We start from the raw sequence: 21,200 nt of genomic DNA, 5'->3' as shown, positions 1-21,200 counted from the left end.
GCTTTGTCTTTTGTTGTAACGCGCCGCACATGATACCCTTTACAGCTCCCAGTGCGAAAGTTTAAAAAGCACCCTCGATGTTGCGGTCACTGAATAAGAAAATGCGCGCCGCAGGGACCACTTCCAACATGCGCATGCGTATTGCATTAACTTGCAAATGTCGTGCCCTTTCTGCTGCTGTAAGCGATGACTTTGAAGTTTATTCAATATTTAGTACAGATACAAAAGTGCACACTTTCAGTAGAAAAGAAGGTCCCACAGTGTAAATGCTGTAGGGGGATCTTATAATGTTAAAGAAACACAAATACTTCTTTCCAGCAAAAAAAGACTAACAGAAAAATATTCAAAATACAAAGTGACGAATGAAAAACATGGACAGTTCACATATTAAAGCAAGCAATAATACAACGAAAAACATAAAATGACAGGGACAAGAAACTGTAGTAGAAAACGAAGCAATCAGTAATAAAAACGACAGAGTTGAAGTTGTGTTTTCAAGACATATTCAATGTGCGGTGCTATAGGTTTAATATTAAATGGCGAAGCTGATGTTTGAATGACGATACAGAAACAGCACACTTGATGTTAGAAGGCAAACAGTTTCAAAGTTTGATTAAAATAAAAGCTACTCTTTGAGAACCATATTTATTATTATTAGTTTCAAGTTTGTTAAAAAGAATCGCAGTATACAATATATATATATATATATATATATATATATATATATATATATATATATATATATATATATATATATATATATATAGGTACAAAGTTTCACATATTTCACATATTGATTCGCAACTTGGGAGGTAAAAAATGCTATTTAAGAAAGGTGCCTGATACTTGAATTAGTAAGGTTTTGGATGACAAAAAATTTTAAAAGGTCACGATCTTTGACTGCTCGATGCGCAAATGTGCACACACTAAATTTGATTATATCGTCAATATTTAGTACGTTCAGTCTACTGTAAAAATCAGTAACGAGTGAAGTCGGTCGCTTCAGGTAAGGATGCGAATGGCTTCATTTCGTTCATGTTGGAGATTAGAAAGGTGGTAATGGCGTGTTTGACTGCAGGAAGCAATGCAATAGTTATGATAACAGTGAATGAAAGCGTAATATAAACTGATGAAAGTAGTCGAAGTTAAAATAATATCGAACTTTTAGTAATGGCCTAATACCATAAGGAGTTTTCCGCGGCAATTTTCAATGTGCAAGTTGAATTTTAACCGGAAATCTAGCTTAATTCCAAGGAAAGAACAATGATCTGATAGATGAATAGGATGTTAATAAAAAAGTGGGAAAACTTGGATGCTATTTCTTGACTTATTTATTGATCTAGTTAATAAATGAAGAAAATATTTCGGATATACTGTATTTTGCTCCTTCAAAAGTAGGCTATTTCTCTTTTTTTGAAATGACAAAAGTTAAAACCAGGTAACACTAAAGAAGCTGAACAATTACAAATTTTATTTCTCTTTAAAATAAAGATATGATAAACTGTGAGTATGCGCTCAAGAACAGAAAATATACAATACACTATTGCCCGGAAATGAATTACGCCGATGCAGAACCGTACATATTGAATGCTCCGCGACAGGCACACACGTATTGACGATGTTGTAGTGATACGAGAAAGATGCCATTCAAAAATCAAAGTTTGTCGACACCACCATGCACGCAACGCTAAGGCAACACTACAACACCAAGGCAGAGCTGCAACTATTTGTATGGAATCGAAGTGTATACAGACCTATGTAGTGTCCGAAGCACTCAGCTCCTGCATCTGTACCGGATGGGAGCAATCCGCTTTGGCTAAATCGCTAATAACTTAGGAGCGTGGACTTTCTTAAAAAGCGATGAATCTACTATGAACGATGGCTAAAGGACAACACGTTCTATACCAAAGACTGCATGAGAGCGAGACTGCATACTTACGTTTAGTTTGATTGAAATGTAAAGTCCTCATGGATTTAAGCGCGGCGTCTTAACTTCCAGTATAACGACCGGTATGCGCGATTGCTCGAGATCGCCGCGTCATGTCGCCAGGAATATGGCCTCTAAAGTTAAAGTTGGCTTTGATGTAAATGTTCGAGTCAAAATTATACCGACATGACACGAACTGAAAGCGATGGACGCAAAAGTATGGGCATTACTTAGCCATAAATTGTTGCATTTCAATCCATGATGACTGTACATCGTGGCAAATCAAGCGTAAAAAAGAAGAAAAAAGAACAGTATTGTATATTAAGGGCTGATAATTTTATCAGTACTTCTTTACATGTTTGTGCTTGGAACAGCATCAATGATTCGAGAAAATGGCGGTGACCGAAGCCTTGGCTATTTTTCTCATCTGTTGGGTCATTCGTTCACCTCATGTGATAAAGCAGTAAAGGGCACGACAGTAATGCCAGAGTTGACTTTTACCGTTCGCTTTTCACGGCACTCAGAGAAAGTCGGGTTTTATGGGCATAACTATTTTTGCATGTTAGCGCTCAAATGTCATATCTCTTATTCTGCGAAGCGCTGTACGCATACAGAATGTCATAAGCTACAGTACAATCGGCGGCTTCTAAATGAAGGTCGCAGTGCAAATTTCGTAATTTATAGGCCACCAGAGGGACAAATGCAGTGGCAAGAAGTGAATAAATTAACAGCACAGCAATGTTCGTTGTATAGTTCAGAAAGCCATCACGATGCAACTTAGCTACGCTTACCCAATCTTATCACTGGTAAGGATGCATTTAAAATATTTGTGATGTGGCTAGAAATAGTTAATACATAAACATCGCAACTCTTAAAGCAATTTGCTTAATTTTTATAATTCGTACTATTTTATTCTATGCGAAAACTCGCACGGTACCTTTTTTGCGCTTATATTTATCAAAATCGAAGCTCTCAAGCAAAAACATTGTCACTGAATAAGCTGTGAGCACCCATTTGGAGTATAGGAAATATCGTACAATCGGCCGTACATACAGGCCGAATCGCAAGGAATGTGTTACTCCAGAGACCACAGAACACCTCTTGTGCGTCGGCCCGTGATATGCTGTACAACGTCAATCATTGACGGCACTCTTCGAAATTTATCCATTGACAACTATCTGAATAAAAAGTTCTACTGGAATATTCGCGTGATCCTCGTCAACAGTTAGATATTCTTAAAACTCCCCACAAATTCTGGCCTGAGAGCGAACTGGACAAGAAACATTTAGTCTTGGTACATTGAAGCTTTTGGTTCATCTCCACCTTGATCCTCGTCATCGTCTTCTCTCTTCCTCTCTTCACAACCCTTCCCCTTCCCCAACGCTGAGTACCAGGTCAGAACGTTGATTCAGGCCGCCCTATCGGTTTTTATACCAAAGTAAATCTCTCTGCCTCTCCACACCATCAGCGATATTTGCCATCCTTTCAGATCAATATTAAACACGAGGTCACCGGTGTAGCAGAAGTCATATTAAAATGAAATATACCCATCGTAATGACTTAGTGGCTATGGCGTTTTTGATGCTAAGCACTAGAGTGTGGATCCGACTCGCGTTCATGGCAGCCGCACTTTGATGAGGGGGGCATCCGAAAACGCTTGCGTGTACTTCAATTTACGAGCATGTTAAATAACCCCAGTGGGTCAAAGTCAATCTGGAGCCCCCGCTACCGGGTGCCTAATAGTCTTGTCGTAGTTTCGGCAAGTGAAACTCGAGAATTTCAAAAGAGGTATGCGTGCAATATGATCATTCGTCGGAAAATTCTACGAGTTCTGTGTCAGAAATACAGGTGTTATAGATCGGTTTCGCGAAAAATATTAGTCCTTATTAATAAAGCTCACGAAGTTACAGCTGCGTAGAACGGCCTCACAGCTACGTCGGTTTAGATGTGACGGTATTGTTTATAGAACAACGATATGTTGCAGAAGATGAAACTTCTGTGTTACTGAAGATTTCGTTTACAAGACAGAAACCCAGAGGAAGCTGGATGCTAGAAGTGATGAAAAATCATTAAGCAGGGAACGCCACTGAAGCCAAAGTTTCGACAAGAAGACTTGTCTTCGTGAAAGTGCCTTGTTCAGTTATTTCTCGCCACTTTAAAATTTTGCTTCACATTCAAGAAGCTCAAGAGATTGGGTGTTTGTAGATGTGCGTGAAGATTTGAAACTTTTGAACAGCAAATTGAGTGTCGTCCTAATTGACTACGTGCTAGAATGCTGTAGTCACTCTTAAAAAATTCGTGTATTCTTTCGAATAATTGTTCAATATTTACTCTATCGATTGAGCAAGCGAAACTCGAAATAATGTGAGAATGTGATAAGTTTTCTTACATATACGCTGGTGTCACGAAAAGGGCCAGGTTTTACCGAATCAACCTGATAACGCGCTTAAGATGTCATTTATACACGCCACTATGCAGTGGGTGTCGTTTGTTGTTACATTTTATAGAAGCAAGCACCTGTATCCTGTCCTAGTAATGAAATTGTAGTTGTTTAATTCATGTTGATGAAAAATCAGCGTTCATCGCTTTGCCTTTGCGATGACGAAATGTATTTTTAATTTCGTCGCGAAAATACAATAAATTGACAACAATGTTGTTTGACGAACTTCATATAGTAATGCATACTCGCATAATCCCATGGACACTGAGCTCGCGCACAAATTACATATTTCTGAACGCTACCTTTGTACATATTACAAAGGTGTATTTTACCATGCAGCGACGTGACACAACGTTTTAATATTGTGAACACCAATATGCGAAAACTTTAAATGATGAAAAGGCTGCTCATTACTGAAAAAATATTAGGCATTCAATTCAATTCTAGCAATGTTTGATTTGAAGTCGTCTAGATCCTAGTCTCGCGTAATTCGATTAGTATTTGATTAGGTCCAAAAGCTAGCTTTCGTGCATCTTATATCATTCTGTCTTAATATGAAGCATTATTTTCCTCCTACCAAGACATTGTGGTAGATAGGCTGGCGCAGTTTTCCGCTTAGATTTTTTCAGATGCCTTTACTAAGAAAATCAACTGGATTCTACGCGCTGGGGTAAAGTTGTCTCTGGTTTTGGGACGTTAAACCCCAACAATTATTATTAAGTTGTCTCAGCGAAGTTTTCGTTATTGTCTGTGAGGAATTCTGAACCTTGTCCCTTTCATAGAAAACACTCATTGAACTTCAGTATTACACCGTATTGGGGAGATACTGCAATCTGCAACACTGATCGAATTTTGCCAGTATCAGGTGTCTATCGAGATAAGAACAATCAACACGAATGAAAGATGAATTTTCCCGGAACTATATTGCTCCCTGGCGTCTTCGGTGCGGCTGAAAAGCTTGAATACATAGCTTGTAGTTCTGATTTAGCAAGGCTTGTGTTGTAATCTCACTACGCCATTCTAACTCGGACCTCTCTATTTCAGGTTCTCTTGAGCATGGCTGAAAGAGGTATGTAACTTTGCGTTCTCTCTACGAATGCGTCCATTGTTATGAATCTATGAAATGCGGGATGAAAGCAGTGTAAAAAGAATATGTTAATTGCGGTATCACCGGAACGCACTCCAAATTTTTTGTTCACCTCAAATGGGTGACAGCTTTAAATGGAAGGGTTGTCGTATTTATACCGAAGGATCTATTGCACATGGCAACACTACAGGGAAGCAAGTGTAACGGCTTTTTGGTGATATTTTTGGAGCTCACGAGGTTACGTTTACGTTTTGCAGTTGTGCACATGCTCTTTACATTGTAATTAATTTGAGACAGTGTCACTTAACGCTCAGCGATGAACTTTCTCTGTGTGCCGAAGCTGCACTTTTTTTTTTCATTGGTCGGCCAAATAAATGAAGCTCTCAGTGACACTCAGCAATCTTGTTTATTGATGCACTGATATCTCACTGTATTCGGGCCTGTAGCATTGCGCCTTCATCGATATACGACCAACGCGTCCGTGATCGAATCCGCGTCTTTCGGGTCAGCAGCCGAGCACCGTCCCGACACCGACACCGAGCACCGACAATCAAACGCGGCTGAGAGTCCTTGAAGTGCCACTCCGACTTTAGTGCCATAATATATCGTGATGTTTGTGTATCTTGTGCTTTTGTATATCTTGAGAGCGATGAAAAAAAAAAACAAGTTAATTTTTATGTCTTCGGCAATTAAATTAATCGCAGGCGCCGCCTATCGCCTGTATTTGGAGCAACAGGCCAAAGAGTACATAGAGCGAGTGAATGCCACCTACAGAGGTCGCGTTTCATCCTGGGGTCTCACAAGTACTTACGCCTACTGGCACCAACGGCATCCACCTAAAGAGTAAGCGTGTCATGAGTTTCTATTCCTTTGAATGAAGGGTCAAATGTGTTTAGAGCTTTAATAACTGAATGCATACCTGCCATACACTATGCCGAGCGTTTAGCTATAGGACAGCAGCTACGCGTGCACGGAAGTTGGTATAGTGATATTCAGTGTACATATTCCCCACATAAAATGACAGAAGTTACGAGATAGAATGAGCGAATTGCGAATGATGAAGATGTTTCTCAGTAATGCACAATTGTGGGTAATCGGCAGCTTGTTAATTTCGCTACTGTGTTTCATCTCTACTTGCTACGACATAACATACACGAATTTTTTTCGGCTAGAAATGCAAACAAACAAAAAAAGTCACAGTTTCGCCGCAAGGGCGAAGCAATGAATGCGATAGCAAAAACTAATGCTATCGAAGTGAGGCTCGCCAATGGATACTTTCAGTTTGAACAGCGCTCCTGTTGCAAAGGCGGCCGAAGCAGCGAAGGAAACTAGCGTGCTTCAAGTGTCGAGCTGTGACACTTGATAGTTCGCGCTCATCTTCTGTTTGTTCGTTCCAGCTGCGTCCCTTGAGCTCGAGTGACTTTCGTACGCTCCGTAACATGAGCGCGGACATCATGGTGAAAGCTGGAAACATCCCTCTTCCCCTCACCAGAGGAAACCGCGCGAGCAGGCAGCGGAAGGGCAAGGTTCTCTCTGCGCAAATATAAGAAGCGAGCGAGCTCGCCGACGACTTTTAAATCCGCCAGTCGCGCTCCTCGCGCCATCTCGCGGATAATGAAGAAACGCTTATAAGCGCCTGCCGTATCTGAGTTCTGCCAGCGGTAAAGGGTGTGTATATAACGCTCGCCGTTAGCTCCCTGAAGGATCTGCGCTTTCTGGCGTAGTGGTTAGCGCCACGCGCTGCGGAACGACAGGTCGCTGGTTCGATTCCGCGCTTCGGAAGCATTTTTCGGAATTATTTTTCTTTGGGACTTTGAGATATATATACATACTTATACATATACGGGTGAATGACGGCGACGGCGACGGCAAAATCCAGCCGAGACTGTCCATATAATTGCTATCGCAATAATAACTAGGCTACCAGGACGTGCCGGCCATCTTTACTTTAGCAGCGGCGATGTCCAGCGCTACAGCAGGCCATCGTCCTAGTGCGATCTGTGATTACATTCCTCTTTGATGATGCGTTAGTTGATCTCCGTCAGGTGCCATCGCGAGCAACTGCTATTAACGCCGCTACAAGAGCCCCCTCACTCCTTCCCCTCGCCACTTCTTCACACCCTGTATAATGTGGAGTGCGATATATGAAAAGAGTAAGGGGACGTGAGGGCTGCTGAAAGGACAGTTCACCGTACTTTGTGCATTTTTGAACTGTGATCATTCATGGGCCGGCGTGGCTGCGTGGAAACAATGACCCATGGAGATGGGTACGAACGTTCATTGTGTGGTGTGGGGTACTAATAACCGGCTTACAATACTTGCAGAAAGAGTTGCATGTGAGGTCATAGCATTTGTGCAGTCCGGTGTCCTAGTTTTCTTTCAGCAAAGAAGCACTGAATCCATGAAAGGCCAATGGGCCAGGAGAGCGGCACACAGGTTACTACGTGGTAGGAAGTTTCGGCCAAGCTTTGTAGGCTCTGGCGAAGCCTGCGCGCATGTACTTGCAGTGTTTTTCACTGACGATACGGAAGGCATAGCGGCCTTCATGATAAGGAGACGCAGGACCGAATATGGCATCGATATGCGATCGGAGTGATCAGTCGCTTTCGCGTAGTAAAAACGCTGTGCCGACAGTCTTCATTAAGGTCAAGTTCAATGGCACACGACAGTAGCGTGGCTGACAGCGCGCACAGCGTGTTGTATTGCTTGAAAAGTGCACTTTGACTTGGGGAGTAGTCGTGGCCAGTTTTGAGTCACGGATCCTTCATGCAGGCTCAAGGTGAACTCTTGCAGTACGCAACGAACGAAAGGATGCCTTCGCAATGCTTGCGTCGTCATAAGGGGAGTACACGCCTCATAGGACTAGGACTACAGACTATGGGCTATATATACCTACTGTTTATCATTGTGGACTGTGGAGGGAGAGTTGGGTCCGAGCTAAACCTTTCTTTTAGGTTAACCACCTTCGATATCAAACAAAGAAAGCGGTGCAGATCAATAAAAACCCAGTATCTTTCATTTTTACAGAATTTATTTCATCATTCAATCATCATTCTTCATTCCTTATTCCTTAAAGGCCCCAACAGGTGTATTACATAAGGGGTGGGATTACAAAAATAGAAAATCTGATGGCGAGGTAAATGCAGATACTTCTTCCGTGAACGCAGATGAGCAGGTGATAGCAGCGAGGTCGTAGGGAAGGATGTTCCAATCTACAACTGCACGAGGGAAAAAAGAAGATGAAAATGTGACAGTGCGCACTTTGTGGCGAGCAACATTTAAGGCATGACCGGTGCAATGCTGATACCCGTGCTGGTGGTGAGATGTATGGTGCGAGGGCGAGGGAACTGCAAAAAAATTGTGAAATAATGATAAGCTGAAAATGCGACGTCTATGCGAAAGAGATGAGATGCTGTTTTTAATGATGATACGCTGATGTCGTATGAATATGCTGAGTGAATAAACCTAGTAGCGCGATTTTGAACGGATTCAAGGGCATTGAAGAGGTAAGTTTCATGAGGGCACCAGATAGAAGAAGCGTATTCGAGTTTAGTTCTGATGAAAGAGGCGTATGCTAAAAGTTTTACGTGGGGGGAAGCTTTTATTAGGTGACGTTTAAACAAGCCTAGCTTTTTGTTAGCAGATGCTGTGACGTTGTTAATATATAAACACCAATCAAGGTTATATGGTTATAGTGACGCCTAGGTATTTGAATGACTTGACTGATTCAATGGGTTCATTATGAATTATATATTTTATTTACAAAATACTGCAGGCCATGTGGCCCATGCAGGAGGGGCAGGGTACAACATAAATACACGTACAATGCACAATTGAGTATCATAAACAAGTCAGGTAAAGATATAAACAACTCTAAATAAAAATAATTAGGAAATAGTGAGGAAGTAATTCTGTATTGATTCAGTCGAGTCCAGATGATCAAAATGTATCAGGTTCCATTCTTCTATGGTGCGGGGATTTTATTGACAAAATAGAAGATGAGATGAGATAAAGGGAATGCGACGTGGGTTATTGACATAACCTTGCACTTAGAAGGGTTTAGTAACATTAGCCAATCATGACACCAGTTTAGAATATTGTTGAGGTCAGTTTGAAGCAAAATTTGGTCATTTGTATTAGATACACTACGATAAACAACACAATCATCAGCAAATATGCGAATGTTACTAGAGACACAAAGAGGTAGATCATTAATATATATTAGGAAAAGGAGGGGACCTAACACAGAACCTTGTGGAACGCCTGATGTTACTGGAAGAGGGTTCGAAGTGTTATTGTTTATTTGCACAAATTGAGAACAGCTAGTCACAAATTCTTTGATCCACCTTAGAACGTTAGGATGAAGGTCAAGGTGTGAAAGTTTCAGCAGTGGCCGTTGATGAGCTACCTTGTCAAATGCCTTAGCGTAGTCGAGGAAAATGACATCAATCTGTGTATTAGTATCAAGGTTGAAATGGAGGTCATGAACGAAGACGGCTAACTGAGTTTCACAAGACAGTCCTTTTCGGAACCCATGCTGTGAAGAATGGAAAACGTTATTACAGTCAAGAAAATTCATTATGTGAGAGAATATGCCATGTTCCATTAGCTTGTAAGGGATGCTTGTTATGGAAATTGGGCGGTAGTTTAGTGGTGATTTCTATTACCTGGCTTGTAGACCGGAACTACCTTTCCCACCTTCCATCCTGTTGGCAGGTGCTAAATTAGTATACATCAAGTGCACTTCATATTGGCTACGGCTTCGTTTAGAGAGGTGATGGGTTCAAAACACCTCATGTAAATCACTGTCGCATTTTTTCTTTTTTTTGTTCCTAGACATCCAGTGAAGGCTGAAGTGGACTGGATAAGCTACTCTAATTGCCGCGAACGAATGTACACAGAATTACGAACAACTGATTGTATTGGAGTTTTTGCTTGGTCTGCCTCTGCAGGCATAACTTGTCCCTTCAGCCTTAAAGAGTACACGATGCTTCCCGTCCAGTACAAAGGGCTGCCTGGAAGGATGGTCGAATTGGAGCTTAATGGTCTCAACATAACGACTAAAACGCTGGTGTGGGGCGATCAGTCTAATAGTAAGGAAGCAGTATTCGTTGCGGTGAGTGATGCTTCCGATTATTCATGTTACTTTCCTGGCAAAATACGCATGCACAGTTAGATTAGGTTGCCACAAAATATCTACTCGCTGAGATATGAGTAAGATTAGTTATCGCAACTGGCTGACAATTTAAAATCTAGAATCGTCATTATTCTTCTTTTTAAGCACCACTGAGTCACGGACGACCACGGTGACACTATGAGTATATTAACGGCGGTAAAAAAAGGCAATACGTTAATTTTCCATCCATAAATACGTTAGAATCCACGTGGTGAGTAAAAAATTCGGCAGGTCCCACGCCTAATGGAAATTAGTTTCATGGGAAGCGGTCAGAGTAGTCGTCTACGCAGCATCTTTGGCTTTGAGCCAAGCCTTACGAGGTGGATCGACGTGTTTTTGTAAGTGTAGTAGGGTGTGTCCAATAAGATCGAACACGAGGTCCCGGTCACCATTCCCGATTTTGATGAAATTTACTGTAGGTCTAATCATTACACTCAGAGCAATGGTTTCAAAGTTAGTTTTGCGAAGAAAAATTTTGTTCACCTGAAAAAAAATATACAAATTTTGGCCGCAAAAAACACTTTCCCCCAATTTCGCGATTTCTGAATTTTGAGCGCACCTAGGGAAAAAACTGTGCACTTCTTGGTCACAATATTTATTTCCCTCAAAGAACACGTGAAATACAATCTTATGAGTCTATTATTTCTCTTGCTTGGTCAAAGAACTTTTGAAGAAAAAAAATCACAAACTTGGCAAATCGCACAAAATACCTATATTTCAGGAATTTATTACTGCAAGCAAGTTAAAATGAGGATAATAAAAATCAGTGCATATTAACTTTGATATTTTCGCTCCCTTTTAAAATAATTTGCTTGGTTTTATCGCGGTCCCTTTCACTCGATAATTGGGCTGAAACGTAAGTGATTTACCAAAAACGCCGAATTTTGAAAAGAATTTTCTCAAAAAGGGCATTTTTAATTTTTTAAGATCCCTCTGATTGAAGTCAAGGACGTCATCTACCATTCCGCACAAAAAGCGTTGCATTATTTTCGTTGCTAAGAAGTTATAGCGCATCAAATGTGACCATGCCAGCCTAGCGGCTGCGTCGTTCCTTATGTGCTGAAGCTCGTATATTAGTTGTTAAAAATACTTTGTACATGACATAATCACAAATCAACAGCTCCACAGCAACAAATGCGCAGCGAGGTGTCATGGTTTAGCAAGCTTTGTCTTGAGATCAGCTGCTTGACAAATCTGCCGCAGCGGCCGCTCGATGCTGCGGGCGCTCACATTACATGAGTGCCGCTTCGACTGCGGATGAGCTCCGCTTGCGCGCCAAACTACGCTCAGAGGACGAACGAGAGAAGGAATGCATCACTGCGAAACTTAAAGGCTGTTAAGCGCCGACAAATGTAATGATATGCAATGAAAACTCTGCCGGCAATTTTGTGCACGTGCAAGCTGCACTACTCCGACAACGAGCCGTCGCACGCTAACACGAAGCGAAAGGCAAAGAACGTAACTGCGTCTAGGACGACTCCTCGATGCTAGCGCGGCCAGTGTTTTTCTCTGGTATCGAGACGCTTTAACTATGACCTCCCAGATTGCGCGCCGGCAGGCTTCCTGACGGCGCGCAATCTTGGAGTCTATGCTTTCGCTGCGACGTCACCGAATTGTTTCCTATCGGCGCTAGTAAGTGTCATGCCACATCACTTCGCGTCACCGCTCACAGACGGTGGCACCGCCCCGCCCTGCCTAGCCCCACCAACAGAGAGCACTGTGCGAGAGAGAATGCGTGAGAGATATAAGGCGCGTTTGTGAACGGTCGTGCGTCTGCTTCGGTAACTAAGTCGTTTGGGCACTGGGCTCTTATCGTCGCGGACCGAGAAGGTGTAGGTTCGATTCCGGGTGGCGGAACTTTTTGTTGTAGTTTCTTTCTTCCTTATTTAATAGCATCCATTTTATCAACGTCATATCCGTGACGGAAATACGCCACTGAAGTCTTGGTGCACCCCGGCATAAAATACTTTCGTGTTAAAAGAAACTTAGAATAGCAGAGAGCTGAGCTAGTTGGTAAGTATTCATTCTAAAAGACTGGACGTGTCTTGACTTCTCTCTTGTGTCCGTGTTTGCATGCCCAGTGTTTTAGAATGAAAAAGAAACAAGCAAAGAAAAAAGGCCTGTCTAATACTCGTATAATTGCTATACTTAAGGCCCACAAGAGTTTGCACATGACAGTGACGCACCGTGCACGCTTGCACATTATTCACAGCCATTTTATAAATTGAAGCTGGCATTGCTATCTTAAGAAACCAACTGACGCAAGGCCGAGTTGCTCACGTCGTGAATGTGTACGCACGCTAGAGGTAATTTGTTTAATGTAAATGGCAACTGTTATACTAACGTTTAGCATTCAAGTTCTGACTGCTGGAAGTGACCACTGTGGTTTGGCACGGGATGGATACTGTGATTCATGTGACTGCAGCTGTCTAATATGGTATATTTAAAGTTCTCTAAAGTTTTTTAAGGCGTTTACCCATGGCCCGAAAAACGCCATCTAATCATCCCGGACACGAGCGATCTCACTCTTTTTCTTGCCTTTCACTTTGTATATCATTACCTTTCATTCCACTGAACCTTCAGCCCACGTGACAAAAAAGTATGGGCTTTGGAACGTCTTTTCCAAGAGAACTTTCCGGATTCATCTCCCCTAAGACAGAGATACTGGATCGATTAAACGTCTACGAGTTTCCGAAACTCAACGCCAGTACCACCGATATAAAGAATCTAGCTTCTTCGATATTCCTGCAAGGTTCACGGTTCGCCCGTACACATTGCCATAAGAAAAACCAGAGCGTTATCCAGGCGTTCGTTATGTTTAAGACTAACATCTTCGTCTTTGGCAATGATTTCTGCAGAAACCCGCAAGCTGCAGGAAGGTTTATGAAAGGAAAAATGGGCATCCACACGTGGTTGTAGCACAAAGCTGTGAGGGAATCATACGGATTTATCGTAAAAGAAAGCCCGTTAGTTGACAGAAAGTTCGTACCGGTTTGCGGGATCGAGCCCGGGATGAACGCCTCGCAGGAGCATTGTATTTGTCTCTCTTAATCTGTGAGAGTTCACGCATCGCTCGACTACCTGGTACTATACGTCTCTGAATTTTGTGTAAAGCTGCGGTATTTGTCTACTCTGCATCAATGAAAAATATATAGTTCTACACAGGTATGACGTCATTGTTGATCCGGGCCATTTATTCTTAAGCTGTTGCGATAACTTTAGTCTTATTTATGTTCGCGAAAAATGCCAGCCTTCTCACTTTTTTTTACCTTCAGAATGAGGGTTTTTATTTTACTGCGACAGCAATTATATGGACACTCTCGGCAAGTCTCTGCCGTCGCCGTTGGCGTTCACGTCCGCCGCCGCCGTGATTTTCGTATGAAGTCCCAATTGACAACGTCACCCCGCGCATCGTATCCAGCGCTCGCGAGTAAAAGCTCGCGAGCGCTGGCGACGAACGTGGCTGAAGCAGAGATGAAACAAGCCGGCCGGGTCCGTCGCACGGAGGGCGCGTCTGATAACATCAGCCAACATGCAAGGCCTGCCATCGATTGCTCTTCAAGCAGAGAGGAAACGCCCGCCCATCTTTCGTAAGGAGACTGAATTCAGTGACGCTGGGGGAGGGAGGGATGGAGGGGGGGGGCTGCGTCGCTCGAAAGGAGCGGTCGCGAGCGCTGACACACGCGCGTTAATTCGGCAGACATCAGCAAACGGTTCGTATAGGGAACTCAAGCTCAAGTTTGCGGCGCGACGACAGCGCCGCGCTGGCCACGCTGCGGCTCTGTCGGAAAGCTCCGGAGTGCATGCGCGGCCGACTCAGCCCCTTTCACGGTAGCGGTGGTAGCGCACGTGCGCACGCGTTCGTCTGTCAGTGCGGGTAACTGGGGGACCGTCAGCTCGGCACGTTGAACCGAGAGGCTTACTGTGCGAAGCTGCACATTTCCGCGATGGCAGAAGCGACCCCACGGAAGCGCAAGCGAGGTCCGAAGTATTGCAGTTTAGTGGCCTGCCACGACAGTGCAGACAACACCAAGGCACACGATTCACGTGTTAAACTGTATCGGTTCCCGGGCGGGTCGCACGAGAAATAAAGGCGGCAAGCGTGGATAGCTGACAGCGCTGTCTCGCCTTCTATTTTGGCTATCTAAGTTCATCGCTTTCGTTCGTTTCGACTACCTGAATCGGTACTTAACGGGGCGCATGCACGCAGCGACTATCTCGCTGTCTTCTCGCATTGTGAAAGTCCAGTTACGGTTGTAGGTGAAACAACTTTGTGTTTTGACTCCCCGTGTTCGTGAGACCTACCCGTCGTCGTTGAACGTTCACACTCGCGTTATACCGTTAGCGTTGCGCGGTTGGTTGAATTCAACTGAACTCGGCACATTGTCAGAAGTTCGGCGCCTGCAATTCACGCGTTGGGAAGGCTGCTTTATCACGCCGGAACGGACGTCTGTACATTTTCAGCAAGCTTTGACATCGTTCTGCAGGTTTGCTTTGTTTTTGTCACTTTATTAGGGCGACATATATTTAAGCCGCTAAATATAACTGGCACTTATTACACTTAATACAATTGCAACCTTGAAGTAACCACCTTCTGACTTTGTGCGATTTTCTAGCCGCGTTCGCGCAGCAGGTTTTATACGCCTCTCAAGTCGATATCATAAAAAGCGACTGCAAGCATGACGCGAGAGCCGAAAAAACGAGGCGAGCAGTTCACCTTGCTTCACAGTGGTTAAAGCTCAGCTAGCTGCCTCGCGTCTTCATAGGCGGGTGATTCTCCAGCCGCACGGAGGACTTGACTCTAACCTTCTCAGGAAACAGTGCCATGGCCGTATACTTTTTTTTTTTTCGCACGCCGCAAACGTTTGTTCACGAAAGTACACGGCTGCTACTGTAAGCATGCCATATCAAAACAACAATCATATGATTCGTAGTCCACACCGCAGAACATCGATGGCGTGTACGGCTTCATTTCGGAGTGCATGTGGACCATTATTCATCTTTAACATGACAGAATGAGACTTACCTGAGGTATACGTCCTACACGGTGTAATGGCGACTTGGGAAGTGCATTTCGCTTTGAGTCGGGCGTCGTTGTCGTCGATCGTCTGCTCTTCACCGTTAACGTGATTGACGAGCCTTTCTCCTTTTATCAAGTTCGCTTTTCGGAAGTGCTTGTCCAGCTGTGAGATCCTTTTGAAGCCGCACTGCAAGCGGTATATTGTGAGGCGCCGCAAGTGCACCGCGAGAGCTCTGCACGTGCACAGAAGCGAGCGCCAACGTGGTGGAGAGAAGGGAAAACGCGCGCTGTTTACACCCCAGTTTCTATTTTTCTGCCAGAGATGGCGCTGCCTGTCAAGAGCAGCAGCTCCGCTAAGCGTTGCTTGGGAAGCCTATACCGTTCTACGTGCTGTGCTCTCACCGCTTCACGTTGGGACGACAAACTGCACGAAGACCGCTTCTCTCCCTGGAGCGCCCGTATTCTCTTACACCCGCGTTTTGTAGAGTTACGCGACATCGCATCCAAAAGAGTTAGCTGCTATCCTTACTTCGTATTACATTACAATTTGTTGCTAACACATCAATTTCTTCGTCCTTAAGGGAAATTCTGATATTTAAACATTTATTTCAAGCGCACTGGCAGCCTCTATGGATGCCTTAGGCAGGAGTTACAGATCATGTACGGACAACACTTCGAAATACAAGGCGAAATAGATTACAAATGTGAAAGTCCTATAAAAAGGAGACATCAAAGACATGACGTTTTAGTACTGTCAGTATACTGCTCACGACATTTGAATTGCGAGAAGGAATTATAATATAAAAAAATGGACCGCGTATCTGCGTGCTTCGCTGCAAATGTCGTCGAAAGACGATAGTCTACTGCCGGCCGTACTACATGAGTCCTGGTCTCATCCGCGGCCACCCGCGATGCTGTTCCCAGGGCCACTGCCAGGTGGTAGCACCATATAGTCGGCAGAGGGCTTTTTGGTGCATAGCGTCGCATTTTCAGCGCAGCGTAAGAAACACTAGAATCTTTAGAATTACGTATCTATGTATTTTCTAGTAAAGGAACACACCACAGAATACTTACGTATTGATGTTGCGCCTCAGATATGCGTAATACTTACTTTTTGATCGACAATGTTTACAAGTATGAACTCAGCTACCAGTTCAAGATGGTTGGGCGTTCAGCAAGTGCTTAAACTTTGGCCGGGTGGCTTAATCGTGTGACAGATAGACAGACAGAGACCAACATTTCTGCGTTCAAGTATCCCAAAAAAAGACTATCTTAAAAAGATGGGTGTCAATGTATGTATACTGCAAGCGTAGATGGGCATCGTGCACTGTTGCGCCATTCCCATAGTAAGTGTTTCAAGAGTCCTGCTTCGAAAGTAGTGTCGTGCGCACACCGAAAGTTGTTTACCTTTATTCCACCACTTTTCATATCTTTATTCCTGCCTTCCGAAACTGGTTTGTTAGTATGTACCTTTTCTGTCTCTAAATTATATAAAAATGGAGAAAGAATGTAACCCTGCTTGGCATCTTTTTTAAACATTAAACCGATCAGTCTTAGCAAAGCTTGTTCTTACCAAGTGCTTCCTGTGCTGCTTCATAGGAGTTAAGTAGAATTAAGAGGTGTTCGGGAGTTTCCATTTCCTAGATTTACCCATAGTTTGGAGTTGTCAAGTGAGTCAGAAACAATGCTGTAATTGATGAAACATTAGAACAAATGTTTTTCGCATTCTTTGCAAGTCTCCATAACCACTTCATGCTTGCAGTATGGCCTCCGATACCAAGCCATTTTCTAAAACTTGCTTTCTTTATCGCCACCACTCTTTGCACGTACGATTCTAGCCTTTTCTGTATTACTTTGATGAGCACTTTACTGATATGAGATATTAAGGCAGTGGTTCTGCAGTTCATAATATTTTCTTGGCATTGCGTAAGAGTTCGTAGTTTGCCAATGGTGCTGCACGTCGCGGTCTCACAACCGCTGTAATAACGACTAATCCGCTCGTTTGACGTTAATAAAAACAAAGGTGATTTTCATAACTGTGTCGTTTCAAAACTCTACAAAGTGTAAGAAGATAAAAGATGGTGCGTAGAGTCATGAGGTCACCCGAGTGAATTAACCAGTGAGAGCGTTTGCCGATATACGTTCAAGTACATTGTATCAAAAGGCATGGTACATGGGCAGGCGGAGGCACCCGGTGAAGGGTCTGTTGTAATTTTTGTGTCCACAGTTACTGTGTGATGTCCATAAGTATTGTGTGATCAACTTTTCGAACATGTGCGTATTTCGCTAAATTAAGGTTTAGTAAACCTGTGAGGACTTATGAACTGTATTACGAGAAAAATAATGTCATGTTCTATTGCAGATGTGCGAATTCAGTGCGAAGATAGATTTTGATGGCTTCTTTGCATACTCCGTCACAAATTCCAAGGAACACAACTTCAGATTCATTGCGGTGAACATTACAGAGCTCGCAGACGAGACTAAAGGACTTGAAGCAAAGCGCGGGAAGTTGACGTATGAGTTGATGGGTGCATACAGGGAGCTGATATGGTGTAGTAATAACGAGAAATAAAGAAAGGTAAACTAAACAATGACATTTGAGTACTCTACATGAGCATCTGTAAGACTACAAGACTGCATGCACTAACGTCCTCATGTTACACGTGAGAATCAATGGAGGGTAAATATTCTAATCTGTAGTGTGAAGACGTTTGGAAAATGCTCATTATAGTATCATCATCGAGATGTTGTTAGCTCTCCCTCACACTCGAGAAACAAACGGACGCTCCATATGATATAATAATGATTCTGGGTCTCCACGGATTCTAGAAAACGAGAATGCAGATGCGCAACTCAGATGTGTGAAGGTAAAAATCTTCAAGAGAAAGCTTTATTGACAGTGTAGTGCAAATTAGGGAGATTCTTAGATTCCAGCCTGAACCACCAGACTGGGTCACTGTCCTTGATGTTATGATCGATATGAAGAACTTTTAGGCATGGTTGACTCAGTGTGTCACTTTTATATATGTGTAAGTTCATCTTTTTGTTCTATGTTGAGCAAGGCCATAAAGAAAAAAAAAGCGTGTGTAACTCAGTGGTTATGAACCTTGTCTTAGGGCCGTGAAGGCCCGGGCTCAAAATCCCGCCTCGCCAAGGCAATTTATATTTTGTTTCGTTTATTTCTTTATTCACTCCCCTCTTCGGTCACACCTTCTCTCCGTCGTCGAGCACGTGAGTTTTAGCGAACGCCGACGACACAGGCACAGGGTCCTCAAAGACAGCTTCAATGTCGAAACGATGCGTGCATTGCTACAGTTCTTTTAATTTGAATGCTACAGCGAACGACTCGATGTGCTACTCCGAACTAAGCGACACTTAAAGGGTGTTCTTTACTTTCTCTTGTTTAACATTTAGTGTCCGCTTTTCGTGCGAGTCGCTACTCCTTGAGCTGCCTGCATTTCCTTCACTCTCCTTCTCTAAGTTTTCAAAGAGCACTTTGGACGTCAAAGTTCGCAGCTCCTCATCGCGTTTCTTAGAGGCGCAAAAGTCTCACTAGCTGCACAGTGTTCCTAGTTTGAATAAAGACACCACGCACCGCCGTGCCGCTATTTATATCTGATGATCCGCCGCTCGCTTTTCAATTCTTTAGCCTTGAAACTGCGAAACTATGTGTGCAAGTCGCTATTGTTAGGCTTTCAAAAAGTGCAGCTAAGGACAGCCAACTTAGAGGCCGCGAAAAGCACACGCGCTCTCTTCTTCCAGAAAAGCGATGACGTACTTTGTGATTAAGAAGTAAAGCCAGACGAACCACATTTACGAGAAAATGTTTATGGAAAATTTATAGACATCGTACTTTATCTTAAAACAGCATTAATTCTGCATCTGGAGTTCGTAGTGCAATTAATAAAAAAATGGGGCAGCTACACATTAGTGGTTCAAACACCGAGGAAACAGCGGAGCTAGTGGCGTTCATTACATAATTTCATGTATTGTTCATTAAATTGTTAAAAAACGGTTAGCTAATAGTGCAACCGCAATCATCGTTTGACAAGCACCACCAGCACATGACTGTAGGAAACTGTCGAAGCGGTACAATTATTTACGATCTATACCGCGGGGTTGCTGGCTAAATGCCATTGAGGTACGTTTTTCAGTGTTCGTCTGGTATATTAAATGGCCAACTATAACAGAGCGCGCTTTTCTCCTTTTTTTAAACCCCGTAATGTGTCTTGTAAAGTCCTTACAATGCCCGTTTTTGCCCTTTCGGGCTTGTTATAGACTGTGAATTACGTGTGGCGCATACCCACATACTTTCGGCGTGGTACGCGAGTATGCGCTAGACGTTACGAGGTTACGGGGGGAAATGGTTTCATGACGAAAGTGACAGGCATATCATGTTATTCATGACATGACCTATCTGTCATGTTCGTTAAACACTCATGTTCTCCTACGTGAATTTTGGTGTATACCAATTAAGGAAGCGACCATGAGGGCCCCCAGACGTAGATAGATAGATAGATAGATAGATAGATAGATAGATAGATAGATAGATAGATAGATAGATAGATAGATAGATAGATAGATAGATAGATAGATAGATAGACAGAAACGCTCAAAGTGCCAAAGGTTCGCTAAGAAATGCTTCGCATTTAAAAACAATACAGAGACTGGTAATGTATGGAATGGAAAAGAAGGGCAGCTAAGAAAGAACTTGAGTAAAAATGCCTTTGTTTCGCAAAGGACTCCTACGCATTTGAACATGAATTTACTGCCACTACCACTACTACTACTACTACGTCTACTACTATTACCACCACCATTACAATTAGCGCGATTGCTTGTACTACTACTAATACTAGCAGTAGTCGTAACGGAAGGGATTATAAAGCTGGACCATTTAGGAGCTTGCTCCTTACGCTCGGGGCTTGTCCATCGCAGTAGCCGCTAGTTCTCATTGCTGAACACAGGTAAAGTATAATCATCTCAGCGCACGCTCACGCGAAAGAGAAGTCTTCTTCCTCTTGTTCTTCGAGCGCCTTGATGATGATATTAACGCACGCAAAACCACATATAGCACAGCAACTGCAGCATGCGGCGCTCGCTCCACTCCGGCGCGTGCTCTAGTTTGACAGGAGACCGCTAGAGGGCCACAACTGCGCGCTTCCTCTCTCTTACGACAGTCGTCAGTCAGTGCGCTTCGATACCAAGAAGACAAGGCGCCGGAGCGGAGGGCTCGCAAGGCAGCAGCCTGGCTTGCCGCCAAGACTCTTCGGTGAGAGCTCGCGAGGCCGAAGAGAGACGTCAGCGTCGTGCGGACCCCGACATACAAGCCCGCGAAGCCGAAGCAGCGCGGAAGCGGCGGCAAGAGAACGTCGAAGAGGTACGGGCGCGGGATGCAGCGGCCAAGCGCCGAAAGCGGTCGCTACCTGAAGTTGGTGGCGCCGACGCGCGCTTCAAGCGCGATTTCCTCGACAACACGTTCGGCCACAGCTGCAAGGTCTATGACCGCTTGTGCTTCGACAACAACGTACCTGACCACAATCGCTACTA

The 21,200-nt window shown here is 43.6% G+C and overlaps 1 protein-coding gene across 2 annotated transcripts; it reads left to right on the top strand.

Annotated features, from left to right (window-relative positions):
- The first annotated feature begins 2,663 nt into the window (after window positions 1–2,663).
- On the top strand, window positions 2,664–18,246 carry LOC119372631 (uncharacterized). 2 transcript variants are annotated; one of them, XM_037643102.2, is made up of 5 exons: window positions 2,664–2,733; window positions 5,412–5,436; window positions 6,159–6,297; window positions 10,291–10,570; window positions 18,013–18,246. In XM_037643102.2, exons 1-5 carry the CDS (start codon window positions 2,698–2,700, stop codon window positions 18,220–18,222), a joined length of 690 nt encoding a protein of 229 aa, XP_037499030.1. In that variant the 5' UTR covers window positions 2,664–2,697; the 3' UTR covers window positions 18,223–18,246. The 2 variants fall into 2 exon arrangements, with proteins under 2 accessions (XP_037499030.1, XP_037499031.1); XM_037643103.2 differs by lacking the exon at window positions 10,291–10,570.
- Window positions 18,247–21,200: the final 2,954 nt, after the last annotated feature.

The sequence above is a fragment of the Rhipicephalus sanguineus genome, chromosome 10, assembly GCF_013339695.2.
Source record: "Rhipicephalus sanguineus isolate Rsan-2018 chromosome 10, BIME_Rsan_1.4, whole genome shotgun sequence".
NCBI lineage: Eukaryota > Metazoa > Arthropoda > Arachnida > Ixodida > Ixodidae > Rhipicephalus > Rhipicephalus sanguineus.
Note: the sequence above shows the minus strand (reverse complement) of the source record. Positions and strands in the feature narration are given on the sequence as shown.